General features: G+C 38.2%; 1 protein-coding gene across 1 annotated transcript in view; it reads right to left on the bottom strand.

Moving 5' to 3' along the window:
- Positions 1-20,706, bottom strand: part of SEMA3E (semaphorin 3E) — a 248,001-nt gene that overhangs the window by 70,257 nt on the left and 157,038 nt on the right. Inside the window, exon 6 of the mRNA XM_039220705.1 lies at positions 19,149-19,268. Coding sequence (XP_039076636.1) covers positions 19,149-19,268 — 120 coding nt within the window. The remainder of the gene's footprint in view (positions 1-19,148; positions 19,269-20,706) is intronic.

Below are 20,706 nucleotides of genomic sequence, written 5' to 3'. Positions count from 1 at the left end.
TCATGACCTCATAGTTCATGGTTTCAAGTCCCGCATCAGACTCTGTGCTGATAGCTTAGAGCCTGGAGCCTGCTTCGGATTCTCTGTCTCCCTCTCTCTCTGCCCCTCCCCCATTCACACTCTGTGTTTCTCTCTCAAAAATAAACATTAAAAAAAGTTTTTTAAAGGAAAGGTGTCTATCAGCCTGGTTTCTTTTGAAATGAGGTGAGCAATTCTCCACGTAACTATCTCAGGGTCCTCTTGACTCATGTTACTTTTGTCCTCTCACATAGTTAACTGATATAAATGTTACATTATCTTGACAGGATTTAGCCACCTGAGAGGAAGAGGATGGGAGTCCTGTGGAAAGTCCCAGAAGGCTGGGGCACCTGGGTGGCTCAGCTGGTTCAGCATCCGACTTTGGCTCAGGTCATGATCTCACAGTTCGTGGGTTTGAGCCCCGCATCGGGCTCTGTGCTGACAGCTAGCTCAGAGCCTGGAGCCTGCTTCAGATTCTGTGTCTCCCTCTCTCTCTGACCCTCCCCTGTTCATGCTATCTCTGTCTCTCTCAAAAATAAATAAAACATTAAAAACAAAATTTAAGAAAGCCCCAGAAGGTAAACAACATGGGTGCGAGGTTGGATGACTTGTGTTTCTCACTTCCTGCCTGTCCTAAAGCCACTACCTTGCAGGCCAGTTTTTTTGTTTTTGTGTTTTAGTTTTGTGTTATAAGCCTTCTGTATACAGCTTTATGTTGAGGCCAGTCTCTGTGTCACAAAAGCAGAGTGCTTCACCTAGCCCTTCTCCAGATGTTTCTAGCAAGGTCTGGAGAGTTTGCCAGAAAGCCTCGCTGCTTCCCCTAAGGAAGCACTGCTCTGTCAGGACGGTTTGAGGCTCAGTGCCTTCCTCCAATCTGGTTCTGCATCATAGCTAATCAAATGTCCTTGGACTTTCTAGCATATGGTAGCACTCACTCCTGTTTAGGAGCATACGCTGATGCACATTTTCTGCTTTGGGAAAATCCCTTCAGTAACTTGAATGGAAAATCAGCAAATTTGTGGCTCCTAAATGGCAGAAAAAGTAGGTCACGTTTCACATCAGTATGGATCCAATCAAGGACCAAAAACATGATACAGTGAGTTAAACAGGGGATGTTTAATGTAAACGATGATTAAGTGATGACAAGAGAGCAAGTGTGATGAAAGGAAGGCTTCGGAAGGAAGCACCTGGGAGGGGGCTCCCACACCTCACCAGAGAGGGTGTGGTTTCATGCCACTGGAGGGTGGAGGAGCCTGCGCTGTTGCCAAGGTTGACTGGGTTCACTGTCCCCGGGAAAGGGTAACAGCTCCCAGGCAGGCCATGTCTTGCATGCACCAGGCCTCAAGGGAACCTGGAGTTGGGGAGGCCCCCCTCTGCAGAACCTAGCATGCTGGGATGGGGTGCAATGGGTGGTCTCCCGGATGGCCGGCCCCATGGGCCCACAGTCTGCATATGGCGAGGAAAGGGAGCAGGGGAAGCAGCAATCTGCATGCGGTCCTGGGCTCCCATGCTTCCTCTGCTGGAATTGAGAACTGCACCCCTGTCCTGTAGAGATTTGTATCCAGTGGACACTTCACAGTTAGAAAATCACCTGGTCTGGGCAATGGAACCAAAAGACACTCTCTAGAAACTTGAGGAAGGAGTCTTACCAGAACCAAGACAGCCTCTTCTTTCCAGAATGTCTTTCACTGCCATCTACTGACAACATCTAGCAACTGCCAGCTTAAGAAAACTGAGTAGGGACTAATTACACCTGCAGACTCCCTTCTCCTTTTTCATACAATATAACCTAATCATGGGCATGCCGTCACATCACCTTTGTCATATTCGATTGGGTAGAAGCAAGTTACAAGTCCCCCTTACTCAAGAGGAGGGGATTAGACAGGGCATGAATCCTTAGGCTCATCTTAGAACTTGGCCTACCACAAGCCGTATTATTCACAGTCACCAAAAACTGGTAATGACCTCAATGCCCCTCACTCTGAAAATGGATAAGCAGACCATGATACATCCGTGCTATGGCATGAGCCTCAGCAATGCAAAGGAACAAATTATTGATATACACACTACCAGATACAATCTCAAAGGCTCTATACTAAGTGACAGAAGCCAATCTCAAAGTCTATCTACTGTATGATCCCATTTAAATCACATTCTCAAAATTACACAACTATTGGTACAGATTACGAGTCAGTGGCTGCCAAGGGCTGGGGAGGGGTCCAAAAGTTGACCTCCAATCTTGTCAGTGGGGGTGATTTCTAGAATCTCTGCCTATGTTCAAAATTCATAAACCAAATTTAGAATAGATTTGTCAAGGAAAAGTGTGATTATACTGGATATAAAATTATATCTTAATAATACTTTAAAAGAAACAAAACAGCATGTATATTTTGCTGTTTGCACCAGAAAGCAGAGTTCCTGTTCCATGTTTTCAGTGAATGGTTTCAATGGCCACTGCCAGGGTTATGCTGGGCCCTGAAGGAGTAGAGACAGAAATGACCATCTCTTTCCCAGAGACACTCTGACTTTCATACAGGAATCACAATTTATAACTAGGCCTGTATCCAATACAATGGGAATCCAAAGGGAAAGTAATTAACTTCACCAAGTGGAGTCGAGACAAACATCACAGAGGAGGTGACGTATAAACTTAGTCTTGAAAGATGAGTTAGGATTTTCAATCAGAGCATAAGGATAAAAGTTGTTCAGGTAAAGGGATCAGCATGTACAAAGACGGGAGCAAGTGAGTGAATGTGGTGTCTTTGAGAAATGGCACACGTGTCGTGATTGCCTCGTTGGTCTTTTAGGGTAAGGTGAGTCTTCCAGGTAGTGTAAGATCCACCTTCTCCTTCATCATGGATATTCTCCTTCCTTTTCAACCTGAATTTTCAGAGTTTTATTATTAAAAGAACTCTTTGCCTGCAATGTCTCTGTGATAGTATTTCATGGGTGTCTAGAAGGCATAGGAAATGTGGATTTAGAGTTCTAGACAAAGGTCAGAGCCAACAAAAGATCATATAGCCATGTGAATTCATCAGGATACCAAGGAAAGCATGAAATACAGAAAAACACATACCAAGGACAGAGTTCCTACAGTCACCAGAATTTAAAGGGCTAGCAAGCTAGAATATTCAGAATTTCACAACTGTGAAAGAATGATGGTCCTAAAAACTACAAGAGGAAAGCTTTTATACAAAAATTACAAATGCTGTCCAATGTAGTAGAGAAGTATAAGACAAGGTGTTCAAAAGAAACTTAATTTGACATCCAGAAGGTCATGAGTAACAGTAAAAGAAGCAATTTTAGAAAAGTGATAAATGTACCCCAGATTGAAGAATGAACACAATTTGAGAATGTAGAGATGGTAAATCCAGATTCTAGGCAGCTCCTTTCCCACATATGATCTCAGAAAATCCATGCAATCTGGCAAGCAAGGTATTGCAAGAGAGACTTAAAATTATAGATGAGGAAACCAAAGTTCAAACATATTGACACAAAATCATACAGGTAGTGGACAGCAGCACCGACTTGAAATTTCATCTGTCTAGTCCAAAGCCTATATTCTTCCCGTGATATCATTTTACCTCCATCTCACCTCGAGAACTGTAGTGACTGGACAATAGCCGGACAGTTAATGAAGGACTAACAATGACTGACTAGATGTACATGGGCTCATCTGAATAACGATGGCGATAACCAACATCGTCTAATTGTCTCTAATGATATTCAGAAGTCTCGGAGTCCCACTGGAGAAAACAAAAGGTTCAATGGAACCAGGGTTAATGAAGAACAAAGAAACAAAGAACAAAGTCGTTTGTGGTCATGTTTTGTCAATGTCACTTCAGTGAGGTCTCTACTGTATCAAGAAGGTAGGGAAATCTGGACAGACTGAAGGATGAGAGAAAATGGAAAATGTCTACAGAAAGTAGATGATGAAAGTCGAGAGTGTGGGAGAGCACAAATTCACACAGGCCATGGTCACTCACATATAATTATTATCACCATCACTAAACTCTTTATATGACCTTCATCATTTACAAAATGCCTTCCTGTAGTATGTCATGAAGGGAAGCAGCACAGCATAATGGAAAAAACTTGATCGTGGACCATGAAGCCCAAGTTTGACCACTTCTTGTGCCACATTAAGGAGCAACTTTACTTTCTTTTTACTTGCCTCATCTGTTATATGAGAGCGTAACTCCTCCCTTTTGGGAAGTTATGAGTATCAAAGCAAATGAACTAAAACATCTGGCACACAGCATGTACCAAATACACGGTCATTACATTTATTAAGATGCTTAGTGGGATAGTTTGATTCTCACACTAAGTCTGTGAGGTACACAGTATTATTTCATTGAAATGTAAATTTTAGATTAGAAGATACCTTCTTATCTCATCTTTCAAATGAGACAATGAGGAATTAGAGAAGAAAAACTTTCCTGAGGATGTTGTACTAGGATGAAACTATACCTTGTTAATGTTGCTCCAGGATTTTTTCAGGAAATAAAACGGAATCTACATGTTGATCAATCTACAGAGACAACCATAATCTGACAAATGTTTCAGGTGTGAGAATATTGATGTACATATAAAAGCATATTTAACATTGTAATCTTGGTCGACTCTGTTACTTTTTTCTTCATTTGCTTGTAGGAAAATGATGGTAATAAGCAACACATCAAGGATCCTGTATTCCTATTAAACTCCAATTTTCCTTACCTTTCTCTGCCTAGATGTTTCATCTATAACAAACAAGTTTTCCGGAAAATATGTCCACAACATCAAAGAATTTTGAAAGTTAACACAATAAGGGGTGCCTGGGTAGCTCTTGGTTAAGAATCTGACCCTTCATTTCATCTCAGGCCACAATCTCACAGTTATGGTATCGATCCCCACACAGGAGTCTGTGCTGACAGTGTAGAGCCTGCTCAGGATTCTCTCTCTCTTTCTCTCTCTGCCCCTCTTCTGCTCATGCATGTGTGTGTGCTCTTTCTCTCTGTCAAAAATAAGTAAATAAACATGAAAAAAGGGAACACAATAAATGAGTACAATTAGAGTTTATTTACTTTAAATATCTCCCTTTGAAAAGTAAAGCCTGACAAAATTCAGTTTGCCAGACTGGAATAAGCAAGTCATTTTTTTTTTTTAATGTTTTATTTCTGAGAGAGAGACAGCGTGAGCAGGGGAGGGTCAGAGAGAGAGGGAGATACAGAATCTGAAGCAGGCTCCAGGCTCTGAGCTAGCCGTTAGCACAGAGCCCGACGTGGGGGCTTGAACCCACGAACCGTGAGATCATGACCTGAGCCAAAGTTGGACGCTTAACCAACTGAGCCACCCAGGTGCCCCAGTAAGCAAGTCATTTTAATGAAGCCAACATTTTAATGAGACCACCAAATTTCACTCTATATACATCTGTTCTATATCATGTTCATTGAGTTAGCAGTATCGCATGTGATTAAATTTGTAACTAATTTAACTTGACTACACTAATAAAATTCAAGTTAGTCGTAAGGAGCCAACATATCACCTGATCACCTAATATTACTCAAACGTCTTAGTGAAAACATTCTTGAAAACAAGAAAAACCCACCAGGTTAGCATGTTTTTCTCCTTACAGTTAATAAATTTCAATGAATATCAAATATGTCTTTAGAGTGAGATAATTTTAACATCCTAAGGTATAGTTTTTTCAAAATTTCTTCAGGTACTTTCAGGAGGTTTTTTAAAAACTGAATCCATTTCACATCATTGCCAACCTAAAGCTACTATAAAACATCCACCATTACTCAATAGCCCTCATGGAAGCACAGAAAGAGATCATGTAGCTGTCACAGTATTTTATATGTGAAAAGTGAAAAACTATGATAACATGAAGTTTTTGGCATGAGGTACAAAAGCCACAAGTACAAAGTCTCTTTTTCTGTGTAATGGACTTCCATTGTGGCCACTGTTCATTATGTTGTTAATGTTCCCCATATAAAGAATTATGTCATAAGTATATATCAAAGCTCAAATACGGAAAGGGTGATATAAGTAGCTACTTTTATTTTTTACTGTTTATTTATTATTTTTGCCAGGGAGGGGCAGAGAGAGAGGGAGACACAGACTCCAAAGCAGGTTCCAAGCTCTGAGCTGTCAGCACCGAGCCCAACGTGGGGCTCAAACTCATGAACCGTGAGATCATGACTTGAGCTGAAGTCGGACGCTTAACCAACTGAGCCACCCAGGCTACTTTTAGTTGAGTGCTTACTTTACTATTTTTGGTTGAGTACTGACTTCACTATTGGGCTACATTTTTAATTTATATGTGACTTTTATTCTAACTTTATACTTAATATGTTTTTATATTTAATTTTTAAAATAATTAATTCTCACTATTGACATTGAAGACAGTATAATTGATAAGTCTGTATAATATCTAGTTAAGTTACAGGGAAAAAATGAGAACTCAGGTATTCTTGAATCCAAAGCTCATGCCTTAATCTCTCATGAGAACTATGTAACTCTTTTTTCATAGACTTACCTTGGTTGAAAAAAAAGGGTCAATATCATAATCAGGATAGAAGTTTAACCTCCCTCTCTGTTCCTTCTTTCCTCCCATCTCTTTATATATAATCTAACTATTCTTTTTCACCATCCCCCCCTAATTTTATTTCTGACCCTTATTTTAAATTCTCTATCAGTTTGAAAAGCAAAGAAAGGATTTATACTAGAAATTATCTATCACCAGTAGATAATTATTTTCTCCACAACTAACCAGGATGCTTCGTATTTGCTCCCTCATAAATTCTACCAATCAATGGACAACCAGAGACTTCATTTCAAGAGTGACTCAAAAATCCTAAGCCTCAATAAAAAGAAAAATGGTCAACTCTGTTAGACATCAGGAAAACAAAAACTGAAACCACAACGTGATACCACTACATACCCACCAAAATAGCCCGGAAAGAGAGAAACAGAGCTAAGTATTGTCGGTGGGGTGTGGCTGAATTGTAACACTCACATCTCTGGAGGCACGAAATTAGTACAATGACTGGAAGCCAGTTTGGTAGTATTTCCTAAAGCTAGGTATATGCATCCTTCACGATACATGAATTCCACCCCCAGAAAATACTAAGCAAAAACATATGCGTATGTTTACCAAAAGGTATGCACAAGACTGTTCAGAGCAGCACAATAATACCACAAAGCTGTAAACAACTCAGTCGGCAAAAGGGGAATGGGTAAATAAATGGAGGTCTATCTATACAAAGAAATACTACCCAGCAATAAGAAGGCATGAACTAAAACTACAAGTGTGACACAGATTATCTGATGACTTTTAAGAAAAAAAAAAGAGCTGGACACAAAAAATACATACTATGTGATTCTATTTACATAAAATTTAAAAATAGGCAACACTAATCTATGGTAATAGAAGTCAGAATAGTGGTTATTTGCAGGGGATAGATATTAACTGGAAAAGTACACAGTAGGGATTTGGGGTACTGGTCATGTTTTATTTCTTGATCTGGATACTGGTTACGCAGATGGGTTCAATTTGTAAAAACTAATCATGGGTACATTTTATTTTTATCTATATACTTTCCTGTATGTGTTTTATAAGTTAACAAAAAAAGGACACCTAAAGGATGTCTCAGGGCACCGGGGTGTCTCAGTCAGTTAAGCATCTGACTTTGACTCAGGTCATGATCTCACAGCTCGTGGGTTTGAGCCCCACCTTGGGCTTTATGCTGACAGTTCAGAGCCTGGTGTCTGCTTTAGATTCTCCGTGTGTCTCTCTCTCTGCCCCTCCCTCTCTCTCTCTCTCTCTCTCAACCTCTCTCTCTCTCAAGAATAAGCATTAAAAATATTTTTTTAAAAAGAATAACTCTGCTATGTATATATCATGCTGCCCAATTTATGTTCTAAAGACCAGAAAAGTAAAAACAAAGACCTATTAGTATTTCATCATCAAACCTTCTCAAGAGTGGACAAAATCTATGTAATGCAAAGAAAAAAATGTGTGGGGGTCGGTACTCAAAAATTCTGTCTGATAAAAACTCCCACCAATTTCTCTAATTGGACTTCTTAGAATCTTAGAGTTTTACATCAAAGTAGGAATGTAACAAAACCCATTTGTTCATTAATTCACACATTCATTCATTCACTCCAAGGTTATTTCAATGACTACTAGATCCTAAGCACTTGAGGATCTGGGGGAAATTCCTAAATTTTCTCATCCTTGGGGAACAAAGGCAAATGTGTGTCAGGACCAGGTGGAGATGACAAACCAGAAAGGAGCCTGGGTATGAGCGAGAATGATGGGGACCATGCAACACTGAATAACATGCCTCCGTGTGAGGAGTTGAGCGGCAACTGCTTGGCACCAACAGACTCTTTTCATGTCAGTTTAATGGAAATCACAATTCACAATGTGAAACCAACCAGTTTTCAAAGGTAGGCTCTTGAAAAGAGAACAAACAAGAAACACTGTGACAAACAAAGCACATCTGTGAGCCGAAACCAGCATATGGCTCCCAGTTTGTAACATCTGATTAAACACAAGAGACAAGAATGCTTACTGGTCGACAGCCATGAGGAGCTCATTTGCCCTTTGGGTGCCCAGCCCCCCAAGCATCATGCTCATTCTCTGCTTCATTGTAGCCCGGGGATTGACAGTCTAAAAACAAAATGCTTCATTACACACTTTATGATTCATTCTTATTATGAAATACTACGCAGCCATTTAAATGAATGAGACAGAATCACGGCATCCTACCATATAATGAATTTCTGTGAAATATTTTTGAGTTAAAATGAATGAAATCAGGACTTCAAGTGGAGTTTCACGTTTTTTTTTTTTATTTTTACACATACACACACCCATGTTTAGGAAACTAAGCAGCAAACTACTATCAGATGAGTGCCGTGGAAGAGGCATCAGCTCCGCCTGATCCGAGCCACGGGGGAAGCTTCTCGGCAACACAGGATCACCCAGTTTTTCCCTGTACTTTCCTCCTGCTCACAACAGATGGAGCTGGAGAGAGAGGCTTCTTACTAACTGTCTCACCTCAGCACACAAAAGAGAGCTGTAAGTAAAGTGTGTCAAGCAGTCTGTCTTTCCAGAAGCTTTCATAGTCATTCTCGGACAAAAACTAGCACAAGGAATCCTAATTTCCTTCTCACCAGGTCATGTAACCAGCTTTCACTGTTAAAAGTGACAGAAGAGAAAGACCTGAAGAAGCAATTCCTCCGTTTGAAGACATTTTAAAATAACCTAAGGTATTTTTTTTTTAAATCACAAAAATAACAGGCTGCAAGCTCCTGATGAAAAGCACCATACTCACTCTTTTGACTGGCAGTAAAGGCAGAAGAAACAATGCAGACAATGACTAAGGACCCATTTGACAAACTGTATAATTTCTTTTAAAATACTGGTTCTAGGGGTGCCTGGGTGGCTCAGTCGGTTAAGTGTCCGACTTCAGCTCAGGTCATGATCTCACGGTTCCTGGGTTCAAGCCCCGCATCAGGCTCTGTGTTGACAGCTAGCTCAGAGCCTGCAGCCTGCTTCAGATTCTGTGTCTTCCTCTCTCTGCGACCCTCCCCTGCTCATGCTGTGTCTCTCTCAGAAATAAATAAAACATTAAATAAATAAATTAATTAATTAAATAAAATGATGGTTCTATTTAAAGGTGCTAATGCTAATTTCTAAACTATAAATCTTGATACAATGTAATATAAAAATTTTTTTTAATGTTTTATTTATTTCTAGGAGAGAGACAGACAGCATGAGCAGGGGAGGGTCAGAGAGAGAGGGAGATACAGACTCTGAAACAGTCTCCAGGCTCCGAGCTGGCAGTCAGCACAGAGCCCGACGCGGGGCTCGAACCCATGAACTGCGAGATCATGGCCTGAGCGAAAGTCGGACGCTCAACCGACTAAGCCACCCGGGCGCCCCTAATGTAATATAAAATTTAAAAGAGGCTTCTTTACCTATTCATAAGATTTTGTCTTCTTTTTTAAAGAGCTATTGATATGTTGTCTTTGGGACCTACTATGTTAGTATAAGTAACTTCTCCTTCCACAGCTAATTTTCAATATCCGTTTTAATTCATAAAATATTTCCATTCTCCCTGCTTAAAAATAAACAAAATATTATTGTAAGGTAATATCTATTTTCATTGCCCATAATTTCCATGACACTTTTAGTCAAAAATACATAAAGTGAGGCCAAAACAAACCTAAACCTGATCTTATATGGTGATATGTGTTGCCTTCTAATCGCTTATTTAAAAAGAGAATATAAAAAATTGCCATGATTTTTAAATTAATAAAACATTTCTATAAACTTTTGCATAAAGGATTCAGGAAGTTACAACAAGGGTTGCCCTATAGAACATGTGGCCAACAAGATGGACATTTTTGGGGGCACCTGGGTGGCTCAGTTGTTTGAGCCTCTGACTTCAGCTCAGGTCACGATCTCCCAGTTTGTGGGTTTGAGCCCGGTGTCAGGCTCTGTGCTGACAGCTAGCTCAGAGCCTGGAGACTGTTTCGGATTCTGTGTCTCCCTCTCTCTGACCCTCCACTGCTCATACTGTCTCTCTCAGAAATAAATAAAACATTAAAAAAATTAAAAAAGACAGACATTTTTGTTAACTAAAGGCTAGTTTAATTTATAAAAATTATTTGAACGTTTACATGTTCCTAAATACGTGGTGCAACTCTTCATGTATCTATTCCATTCAAATGGGTAATGCCCCCTCTTGATTGTTACAAAATTATTTAAAAATTATTACTCTTACATTTTTCCACCTACTGTTATGATAAAACGTCAGTTAAACAGATAGAAATAAACAAAGACCTAACAGAAACCCAGTGAAAAAAACAGATTTAAAAATCTTTGTAATATTGTGGGATCAGAAGCTGGGTGTGGCAAGAATGGGTATTAAACAAAGTAATTTGTGAAATAAAAATATACATATCTCTTTGTGAAAACCACAAAGAATATTTAAAAATTATTGCCTGAAACGATAGTTTTAATATTTACTGAAAATAGAGTTCAAACTCTAAAGAAACAATATGTAAAACATATGACTCTAGAAGGCCTGTTGTGTCTAAATTGTAACCTCTTACTGGCATATTATAAAATATTTAACTAGAGAATAAAAATTTCTAATCTATGAAGTATAAACATGGGCTGTTAGATTGAGTACAATTTCTAACATACTCTTAAAGAGATTTACATTAGAATGAAGAATGTGTAGAACTCTTATGATTTTGAAACTGATAACATCCCAACTTAAATAGCTGAGATGCATTAGAGGAAATGTGTCACAACTGTATACTGAAAATCAAAAAGTGCATTATTGATTATATTTGGTGCCAAGCATAGCTGCATGACTAATTTAGTCTGCATACTTAAAAAGTGATATAAATAGGCTTAAAATAAAAATAAGCTGAGAAAATATACCCTATACTAATGACATATGACAACAATCTGTATTCCAATGTCATGCTCACAAGAAGAATCATATTTTCCCATGTTTGGGAAGACAAATTTTGGAGGTGGCCTGCATGTTCATTCCTTAATCCTCATGGTTCTTGCAAGGAGGAACACAGACTTCTTTTAAGAGGAGAGCCACAAAGTTTAGAAACAAATGACTTCATTTCTCACCCTTTATTCTACGCCTTTGCTTTGCCTCCCCTAGAAAGAACCTCTTAAAACATCTGTGCTAATACAACCTTTCTGTCATATATAACACATGGTAAGCAGAATGCTAAGGGCACCCGAGATTCCCAGCCCCACACAAAGATATCCTGGGTAATCCCACCCCTTCAGCATGGGCAGGAGCACAAATGTGGTGGCAACCACTCTCTAGATTATAGCACTTTCTGTGGTTATGGATGGTACAGTAATTCTCATGACTAGGTTATATCATATCACTCTCTCTTGGTAAACTAAACAGGAATATTCTCCTGCTAGCCTTGAAGATGTATGGTGCCATGTTGTGACAGGATCACGTGGCAAGGGACTGTAGGCAGAATTCTTTGAGTTCAGAGCTGCCCCGGGGGGAAAGACATATAGAAAATGGACACTTGAGTCCCACAGCTCAACAAGGAGCTAAATTCTTTCAACAACTCCAAGAAGGTAGAATATGACCTTGCACTCCGGAAAGATACGTGCAGACCTGAAGACACCTTCAGCAGTGGGGCCAGCTGAGTAGTACCTGAACTCCTGCCCCACAGAAAATGTGAGATAATAAATGTATGTTGTTTTAAGCTGCCAAACTTTGGATATGTTTTTTTTTGCATCTTAGGAAACTAATACAAATAGTAATATGCTAATGTGATTGTGCTAAAGTCTTTGTGTTCTAAGAAAAACTTAGGTTGTTCAGTAACAAAAGCACTTTTAATTTTGTGGCTGTCCAAGGCCTTTGCCAGCTCTCTAGAAATACATGTTTTATACCTGAGCTGCTGGGTTTCATTGTATCTTAACCTCTACATTTCAACACATAATTTCCATTTTCATTGGAAAGTGTGTAAAATGAGCGATAAACACAGATGTGTAGTATTTCATGTAGTACTCTATACTTGTACAGCATTTTGCTATTTAAAAGTCCTGTGGGCTCTTGCAAGGATACCAGAAGAGGCATATATTCTATCCTCAATAAACTGTCCCAGAAAAACAGATGGGTCAACTAAGGATGCAAACCCCAAAGCTCATTGACAACACTTAGAGCAAAACTGGCTGTTGAGACATCTTCATGAGTAACCAAGTACAAACGGGTGTGGATGAACTCCCATGAGCTATAAAGTTCACAGGGTATTAATATGTTGCAGGAAGAAGCAGAGAGAAGCAACCAGGTTTTGATGCACCTCAGAAAAAAGAACTCTCCAATTTCCAAGTGCTCACACAGAGTGTAGCATCGCTTTAGAACATCAGCTGAACCTGGGAGCTGGAAGGGATTTTTGCTGATTCAATCTGTGAGTGACTGCCAGAGGCCTGTGGGAAAGATGAAGCTCTGTGAACCCTCAAAATTCAACAGCACACCTCCGTTCCAAGAAGAAACTGCTGGAAGTAGAATACCATTTGTCCAAGACAAAGATAAAGAAGGCCAAAGAAAAGGCAATATCCCGATAAAAGATGATAGCCAGGAGAAGATGTGTATACATACTTGTCTTTATTTTTTAACACTTCAATGAACAGAAAGGTGAATTCTAGAACATGAAGGTACTAGACATCTATTCTGATCCACACTTCCCTTTTAAAAGTTCAGGAAAACTAATTCTATATAAAAATGAGCAACAGTGAAAGATCCAGATAAATCCAGTACAATGTTCTTACAAGAAACAACAAGAAGGAACAGAATATTTACCACAGATAATGAAGGTTTGTAAAAAAAAAAAAAAAGCCACTTAGTATTTCAATAGAATTTAGAAGAAAACAAGAAGTTGTTAGAAGAAATAAACCATGGGGCGCCTGGGTGGTTCAGTAGTCCAGCTTCAGCTCAGGTCATGATGTCATGATTCGTGGGTTCTAGCCCCATGTCGGGCTCTGTGCTGACAGCTCAGAGCCTGGAGCCTGTGTTTGGATTCTGTGTCTCCTCCTCTCTCTGACCCTCCCTTACTCATGCTGTCTCTGTCTCACAAAAATAAATAAATAAATAAATAAACATTAAAAAAAAGAAGAAGAAATAAACCATCAATCATAATTAGAAAAACTGAAAAATGAGGTGACAGTTTTCAGGAAGGATTCTGAATAAAAAGAAAATAATTTTAAAAATGAAGACTAAACTAGAAGGAGCATATGAGCAAAAAATACCCCAAAAGTTTATGACCTATGAGAAAAAAAGGTGAAAATAAAAACAAAGATAAAAGTAAATTATTTGAACTAGGTAAATGATCGAGTCATTCATTTATACACTGTATACTCCTTGTATTTATATTATACCTCAGTAAAAAAAATTGAAAATAATGCAATGTGAAAAATATAAAAGTGCTTCAAGAAAACGTTTGCCTTAATCCTTAATGCCAGAAGGCCATGGTTTGTGTCCATATTTTAATCTCTCATAAAAGCCTCCAAAGACTTTCTAGGTCCAATGACAGTTTTGACTCTTCAAAACTTGTAACCCCGATGATCACTCCATTATTTCTGTGCTAGCTCACTCTCTGATTTCCCTTCTAAATGGGCTGCCCACCCCTTTTTCTTCTTTGTGGGTTTTTCCTCCTCCATCAGACTTTCAGGCACTGGTGTTTCCAGGCTCTGTATTTAGCTATTTTCCCTTTTTACTCACATTCTCTTCTTAGGCAATGATATCATGCCTAAAGATCTCAGCTTTCATACACACATGCATGCACACATCCACATATACACATACTATTGAGTCTCAAATCCCTATTTCTACCATAGATCTCTCTCTCCTGATATCCCCTTATAGCCAACTGTTGATGAGATCTCTCTATTAAATATCTCACTCCTTCCCTCAGCAAACTTACTTCCCACCTGGCTCGCCTCATCTGCAAGAAGTGGCCATTTCCTCTTACTGCATTGCATAACTGATTTTTCTCTATCTGCTATCCTAAGAAAAAACTCCTTTTGACGCTTCTACACTTCTTGTATTTTTCCCTTAAAAACTCTATTTCTGGATTAAATAGGCAATATTACTATCTTTACTTTGTCACTATTGAGTCACTTCTTAATCTCCAATATTCTAATTATTCATCCCTTTAGCAAAGCTGTCCTCTCTGTAGAATTGATGATGCTATCATTTTATAATAATTTTATGATATTTCTAATATGCATAAATATATTATACTATTGATAATAAAATATATTATTTTTAATAAATGAAATCTATTTTATTATATTTATAAATAAATTATAATAATTTTCCCCTTTCAAGTGTGATTATAAATTTTGTACTACCTGATGTGCCTTATACTACTCTGTCTGCTCAATCTCTGTTTACACTGATACTCCCTAGAGATTCACTGTCACCTAAAATAATGGAATTTTCCAAGTACCTGGATCAATCGAGAGGGAGAGAGAGAGAAGTAGTAAGATGGAGGGGTGGTGGGGGAGAAGGAGAAAGAGAGGGGAGACTCATTTAGGGACAATTCACTACCTAGGCTTAAATAATTCAACTTATTCTGATAACACCCTCTCCTAGCACACAGATCAATTTTTCAAATAACTACACAGAACTGAAAAAGTTACAACCAAGAAGTACGGATTACTTTTTAAATGTTTTCATCAAAACCTACTCTGCTTCCTTAGCTCTAATCTTTAGTTTTTCTTCTCAGTCATCAAGAAATAAAATTGGAAATGTGTTTTAATTTACTTTAATCATCGACATCCAACAGAATGTTGTTATAGAACCTGTTATAGAACCTCTGACCAGGTTCTCACATTGGTTCCACACTTCCTTTTCTTTGTTATTGTGACCCCGCTGTTAAATATATTTATGATCTTGCAGACTCTTGTAATAGTCTTCTTTAATTCCTCTCTGTCTTTCATCTCAAATCAATCCTAAATATTACTAAAGTCATGTCGTTCAGTCTCTATGCTGTCTTTAGAAGTAACTACAAAATGTCACCGTCTAGCATAAAAATCCTCTGCCAAACTGCCCCAGCCTTATCTCCTGATATACCCCAACCAATTCCACTAATGTCTGCAAACCTATCCCATCTGTGGCTGACTCTGTGCTTTTAAAACAAAGTATTTTCCTTGCCTATATAATTTGTAATTTTTCATTCTCTTGTATGAAATGTTATCAAGCATCCAAATGGAGTTTGGGGGATCAATCTCTCACTATTCTTATTATCATATTCCACAAGCTCCTCTTATGACATACACAGAATTTTTTCAAAACGTGTTTTCAATCATATTGTTACTTAGATAATTACACAAGAAAAAATGTTCAATATCATGTGTATGTAGGTGACTTACAATGGAGTTCCACCTCTGCTAATGACAATCAGCTTGTCTAGACTCTCACACAGATAATGATGACAAGCTACTAATTTTTTTAAACACATTACCTTAAGGAAATAAAGATAGTTAAGAGCAAAGACAAGAAAGATTTTTCACTCAAGGAAATACCCTAATCTATGTGGTGAGGAATGGCTAGAACTCAAGCAGAAAGCTACAGACTTACTAGGTTAGAGAGTAAAAAATTTGAGATTGAAAGTACCAGGCCAGCTGAAATGTAAGAGGAGATATCCAAAACCTGAGGGAAGTACCCTGAATCCATGTCTACACTCCTTCCCGAAGCCTTGGTGGACACCTGACTGCACATGCAAGCAGAGCATAAAAAGCACCGTCTGGAAAGTAGAAAGAGGTGTTGGGCTGCTGCCCATCACAAGAGAATTTCAAGCTTGAGTCCAGGCAAGTCAGCTGCTTGAAGAATAAAAATCAACTCTCTTTAAAAGATAATCAAATCCACAATCTTGAAAACATATGATCTATAATGTCTGGTACACAATAAAAATTACTAGACAGGCAAAGAAACAAGAAAATATGATCTACAGTTAAGAGAAAAAAAATCAATCAATGCAAACTTACCTTTAGTTGACCCAGATGTTAAAATTAGCATACAGGAATTTTAAAACAGCTGTTAAAAGTATGTTTGAAAGCTTACATAAAAAGATAGTCATGATGAATAAAAATATGGGGAAATGCTCATTAAAGAAAGGAAATATAAGCAAAATGAAAGTTTTAGAACTAGAAAGTACAATATCTGAATTGACCACTAATGAGGGGAGCTTAACAGCATACTGGAGATGTCAGAAGAAAGGGATGCTAAACTTGAAAATAAAAGAATTCACCCAGTTTGCAAAGGAGAGAAAACAAAGACAATAAAAAATGAGCAGAATTTCAGTCATTTGTGGCACATACACACGCACAATGCCATACACACGCACACACACGCGCGCGCGCACGTGCGCACACACACACACAACCCTGAAGAAGAGGAGGGCACAACAGTAATATTATTTGGAATTTAATGGCCAAAAATGTGCCAAATTAGATGCAAAACAGAAGCTTTTGTATCCAAAAATCTCAGTATTTCAAGAAATGGAAATATGAATCTCCTACCACCACCACCACCACTCCCCACCACCCCACACACAAACAGGCACATTATGGAAAAACTGGTGAAGACCAAAAAGGAAGACAAAATCTTCAGAGATAAAGCAATTGCAAACAGGGTAATATCAATAGAAGGAAACCTGAATTTACATCGGAAAGAGATCAGAAGACAATAAAGTATTTTTGAAATGCTAAAAGAAAAAAAACAAAACACAAACCCCTGTGAAGCCACAATTCTATATCCAGGGAAATTCCCTTCAGAAATAAAAATGAAATCAAGGTATTTTCAGATAATGAAAACTGAGAGCATCTGTTGCCAATAGATCTGCAGCACAAAAAGTATATAGTCTGGCTTTGTGTATATGCATACATGTCTGTCAGTATACTTTTTTAAATGTTTATTTATTTTTGAGGGGGAGAGAGAGGAAGAGAGAGAGGGAACAAGCAGGGGAGGGGCAGAGAGAGAGGGAGACAGAGGATCCAAAACAAGCTCTATGCTGAAAGGCAGAGTTGAACCTGCTGACCCACCCAGGTGCCCCTGTCTATATACTGTGTATACATGTAAATATTCTGACTTTGCATGGGGGGGGGGAGGTTTGCCTTACATATCTCCTTTTAAAGAGATCAGTTGTATTGTTTCCTTAAAATAATTCAGTGAATACACTCAGTGTGTTTGTGTATGCTACTTAGCTTTAATCTACAAGTAGAGGTGGTTTGTTACCATTTAAAGCAGACTAATCAAAAATCCTGCCTATAAGCACACTTACCAGCTGAAGTATCTCAATCAGGGGCTCTCTCAAAAGGCAACTAAAGTAAGCACTTCAGATATTGCTAATTATATGTACACCTGAGTGTTAACTAGTATAAGAAATATCAGAAATAATTTTTCACTAGTGAAATGAATGCTATTCTTTATATGTGGTGACTGAAAATATTTTAGGGTCACCACTGCCCTTTCATACAGTATGAGAATCAAGAGACTAGCTGCTTCACCACAGAATATCTAGATGTCTGTTTTACCTATATCCCTTCTTCGTGTAGGGTTCTGCCTTCTGATCTAAAAAACAGTAGCAGATTCTGACATCAGACAGTATACTGTTTAATATATTTCAGAGTGAAAGTGTGATGAAAAGTGCTTGAAAATGTGTCTAAAATAAGGGAGAGTTGAGAGTTCTTCTGACATGTTGAAACAGGTTATATGACTGATCTTCAAGCCAGCTCGTTGGTCAATATTATATGTGTGACAGAATGCACCTGAGACTTGTTTTCTTTATACTGACCACCTGGTAGTGGGGTCTGGGGGCATACAGCTCTCACCCTCTAATAATTAGCTTCAGTTTGTAATCTCCCACACCACTCCCAAGTCCACCTCCTTCACTTCACCTGCCTAAAAATAAGAGGAATTACAAAATCAACAAGCCTTTGCATATCCTTTATAAAATACTACATGTAGTAATTTTGCTTATATACATTTATTTTTACAGACATTCATAGACGCATTCTGGTTTGGCAGTTACATTAATAAAATTTATGTAAGAACACAACAGAGAACACAGTTTGATATGAAGAAATACTTTTAAGTGTACAATTAAGTAAATGAAGTTGTTCAGGGAATGAATACATAAAGAATTAATTGATTCACAGATTTTATAGCTGATGAGGATTTTAAAGGGCCAGAGAGATCATTTCTCTGACTTAGGAAAATTTTACCAGCACGTTGCAAATGCTTTTCTCTTTCACCAAAGAAAATGCCACCATCTTTTTTCTTTTATTCTTTATTCAATCATTCATTCATTCATTCAATCATTTTTTTAGAACATAAGCAGGGAAGAGACAGACACAGAGAGAGAGAGAGACAATCCCAAGCACGTTCCATGCTCAGCGTGGAGCTCAATGCAGGGCTGTATCTCAGGGACCCATAGATCATGACCTGAGCTTTCAAACCCAGTTGGGCGCTTAACTGACTAAGCCACCCAGGTGCCCCAGTCACTACCATTCTTTTAAAATAAAGTTCTTTTAAGCATGACTTTTATTGATATGAGTGAAATTATCTTACCTCCAAATGGTATCCAACCCTGATGAAGGCACAAAGCGGGTCAAAAGCTCCCGTACCACAGGTCAGAAGGTGTGTCCGATTATAGTGATGCAAAACCCGAACATAATTTGCACATTCACTCTATCGCAGAAAAAAAATAAAAAGGAGGATACTGGTTAATATTAAAAAATGTTTAGCCCTTTTTGATTTCTGTATTTCCTAAGCCTACAAATCTCATGTTTAAGTCTCCCTCAGTTAGCGGGGGCACGTGGGACAGATGACAGAGGACAAGGAACAATCCTTGAGGTGACCAATGCACGCTGTAGTTTACCACGTTGTGTGAATTACACTTACAATGGGATTGTGTCACTTTTCAGGTATTGTAGCATATACCCAAAGAATAAAAAAACGCTGCTCAGAAATGTATTCAAACATAAAGACTTGCGTGGCAATATGTTCCACTGAGTAATTAAGTTATTCCCAATGCTGTTATTTTTTTAAAGTACATGTAAACAATGGATCAGCACCAAGTCAGAAAACCAGTAATTAGAAAAAACTTCATTACCCTCAAGGAAACATATGCGAACTTTAAGGCATTACAGAGTTTTTTAAGGTTTGGGAAGATAAGTCATGTCTTAAAACTCATAAATTCACTAAAGCACCTTCATAGACAGCTTTCAAATAAATATCTAGAAAGCTAACCAAGAGAAATACTTATTTTATACCTATTACTATAAGATTGTTGTCCAGGAATCAGGAAACTTTTGTTTTATAATGGACCAGGGAATAAATACATTTAGTTGAATGCCCGACTGATCTCTGTTCCAACTACTTCCCTCTGTAGATAGAGCATGAAAGCAGCCAGAGACAATACAAAAATGACTGTGTGCAGCTGGGTTCCAAGGAAACTTTATTTACAAAAATAGATGGCGGGCTGTATTTGGCCAAGAAGCTCTAGTTTGCCTACAGTGGGATTCAACTCTAAATTTTTTGAGGACAGAATATTTATTTTACACATCTTTGTATTCCCTGCTTAATCAAACACAGTACCAAATATATTGTGTACGCTTAACAAATTTTACGACATAAATCACTAGGTGAGTTTTATGATCAATATGCTGAATGAAAAAAAGTTTAAAATTGCTCAAACCAACTTGTCCAAATTAATTCCATCAAACATCTTCTTGGTAAAGTAGGTACTGCTATTTCATTAAAAAATTTAATGTTTATTTATTTTTGAGAGAGAGAGACGAAGGACAAAGAGAGATGGAGATACAGAATCTGAAGCAGGTTCCAGGCTCTGAGCTGTCAGCACAGAACTCGAAATGGGGCTAGAATTCATGAACCGTGAGTTCATGACCTGAGCCGAAGTTGGACGCTCAAACTTCTGAGCCACCCAGGCGCCCCTGGTACTGCTATTTCATTTAAAATGTTACAAAATACTATTTTAATGCTAAATATTACTTTAGTATCAATACATGCAATAGTCAGGAATGTAATGTTTTATAAAAACAGTGTATGTGACTTTTAAAGTCTCTCATTTAACAGTATTGAATGAAAAAGCGAACCATCTTACCAT

Source organism: Hyaena hyaena, unplaced genomic scaffold, assembly GCF_003009895.1.
Source record: "Hyaena hyaena isolate Hyena2069 unplaced genomic scaffold, ASM300989v1 scaffold_903, whole genome shotgun sequence".
Classification (NCBI taxonomy): domain Eukaryota; kingdom Metazoa; phylum Chordata; class Mammalia; order Carnivora; family Hyaenidae; genus Hyaena; species Hyaena hyaena.
The sequence above is the reverse complement of the archived record's forward strand: the minus strand, read 5'-3'. Positions and strand labels throughout refer to the sequence as shown.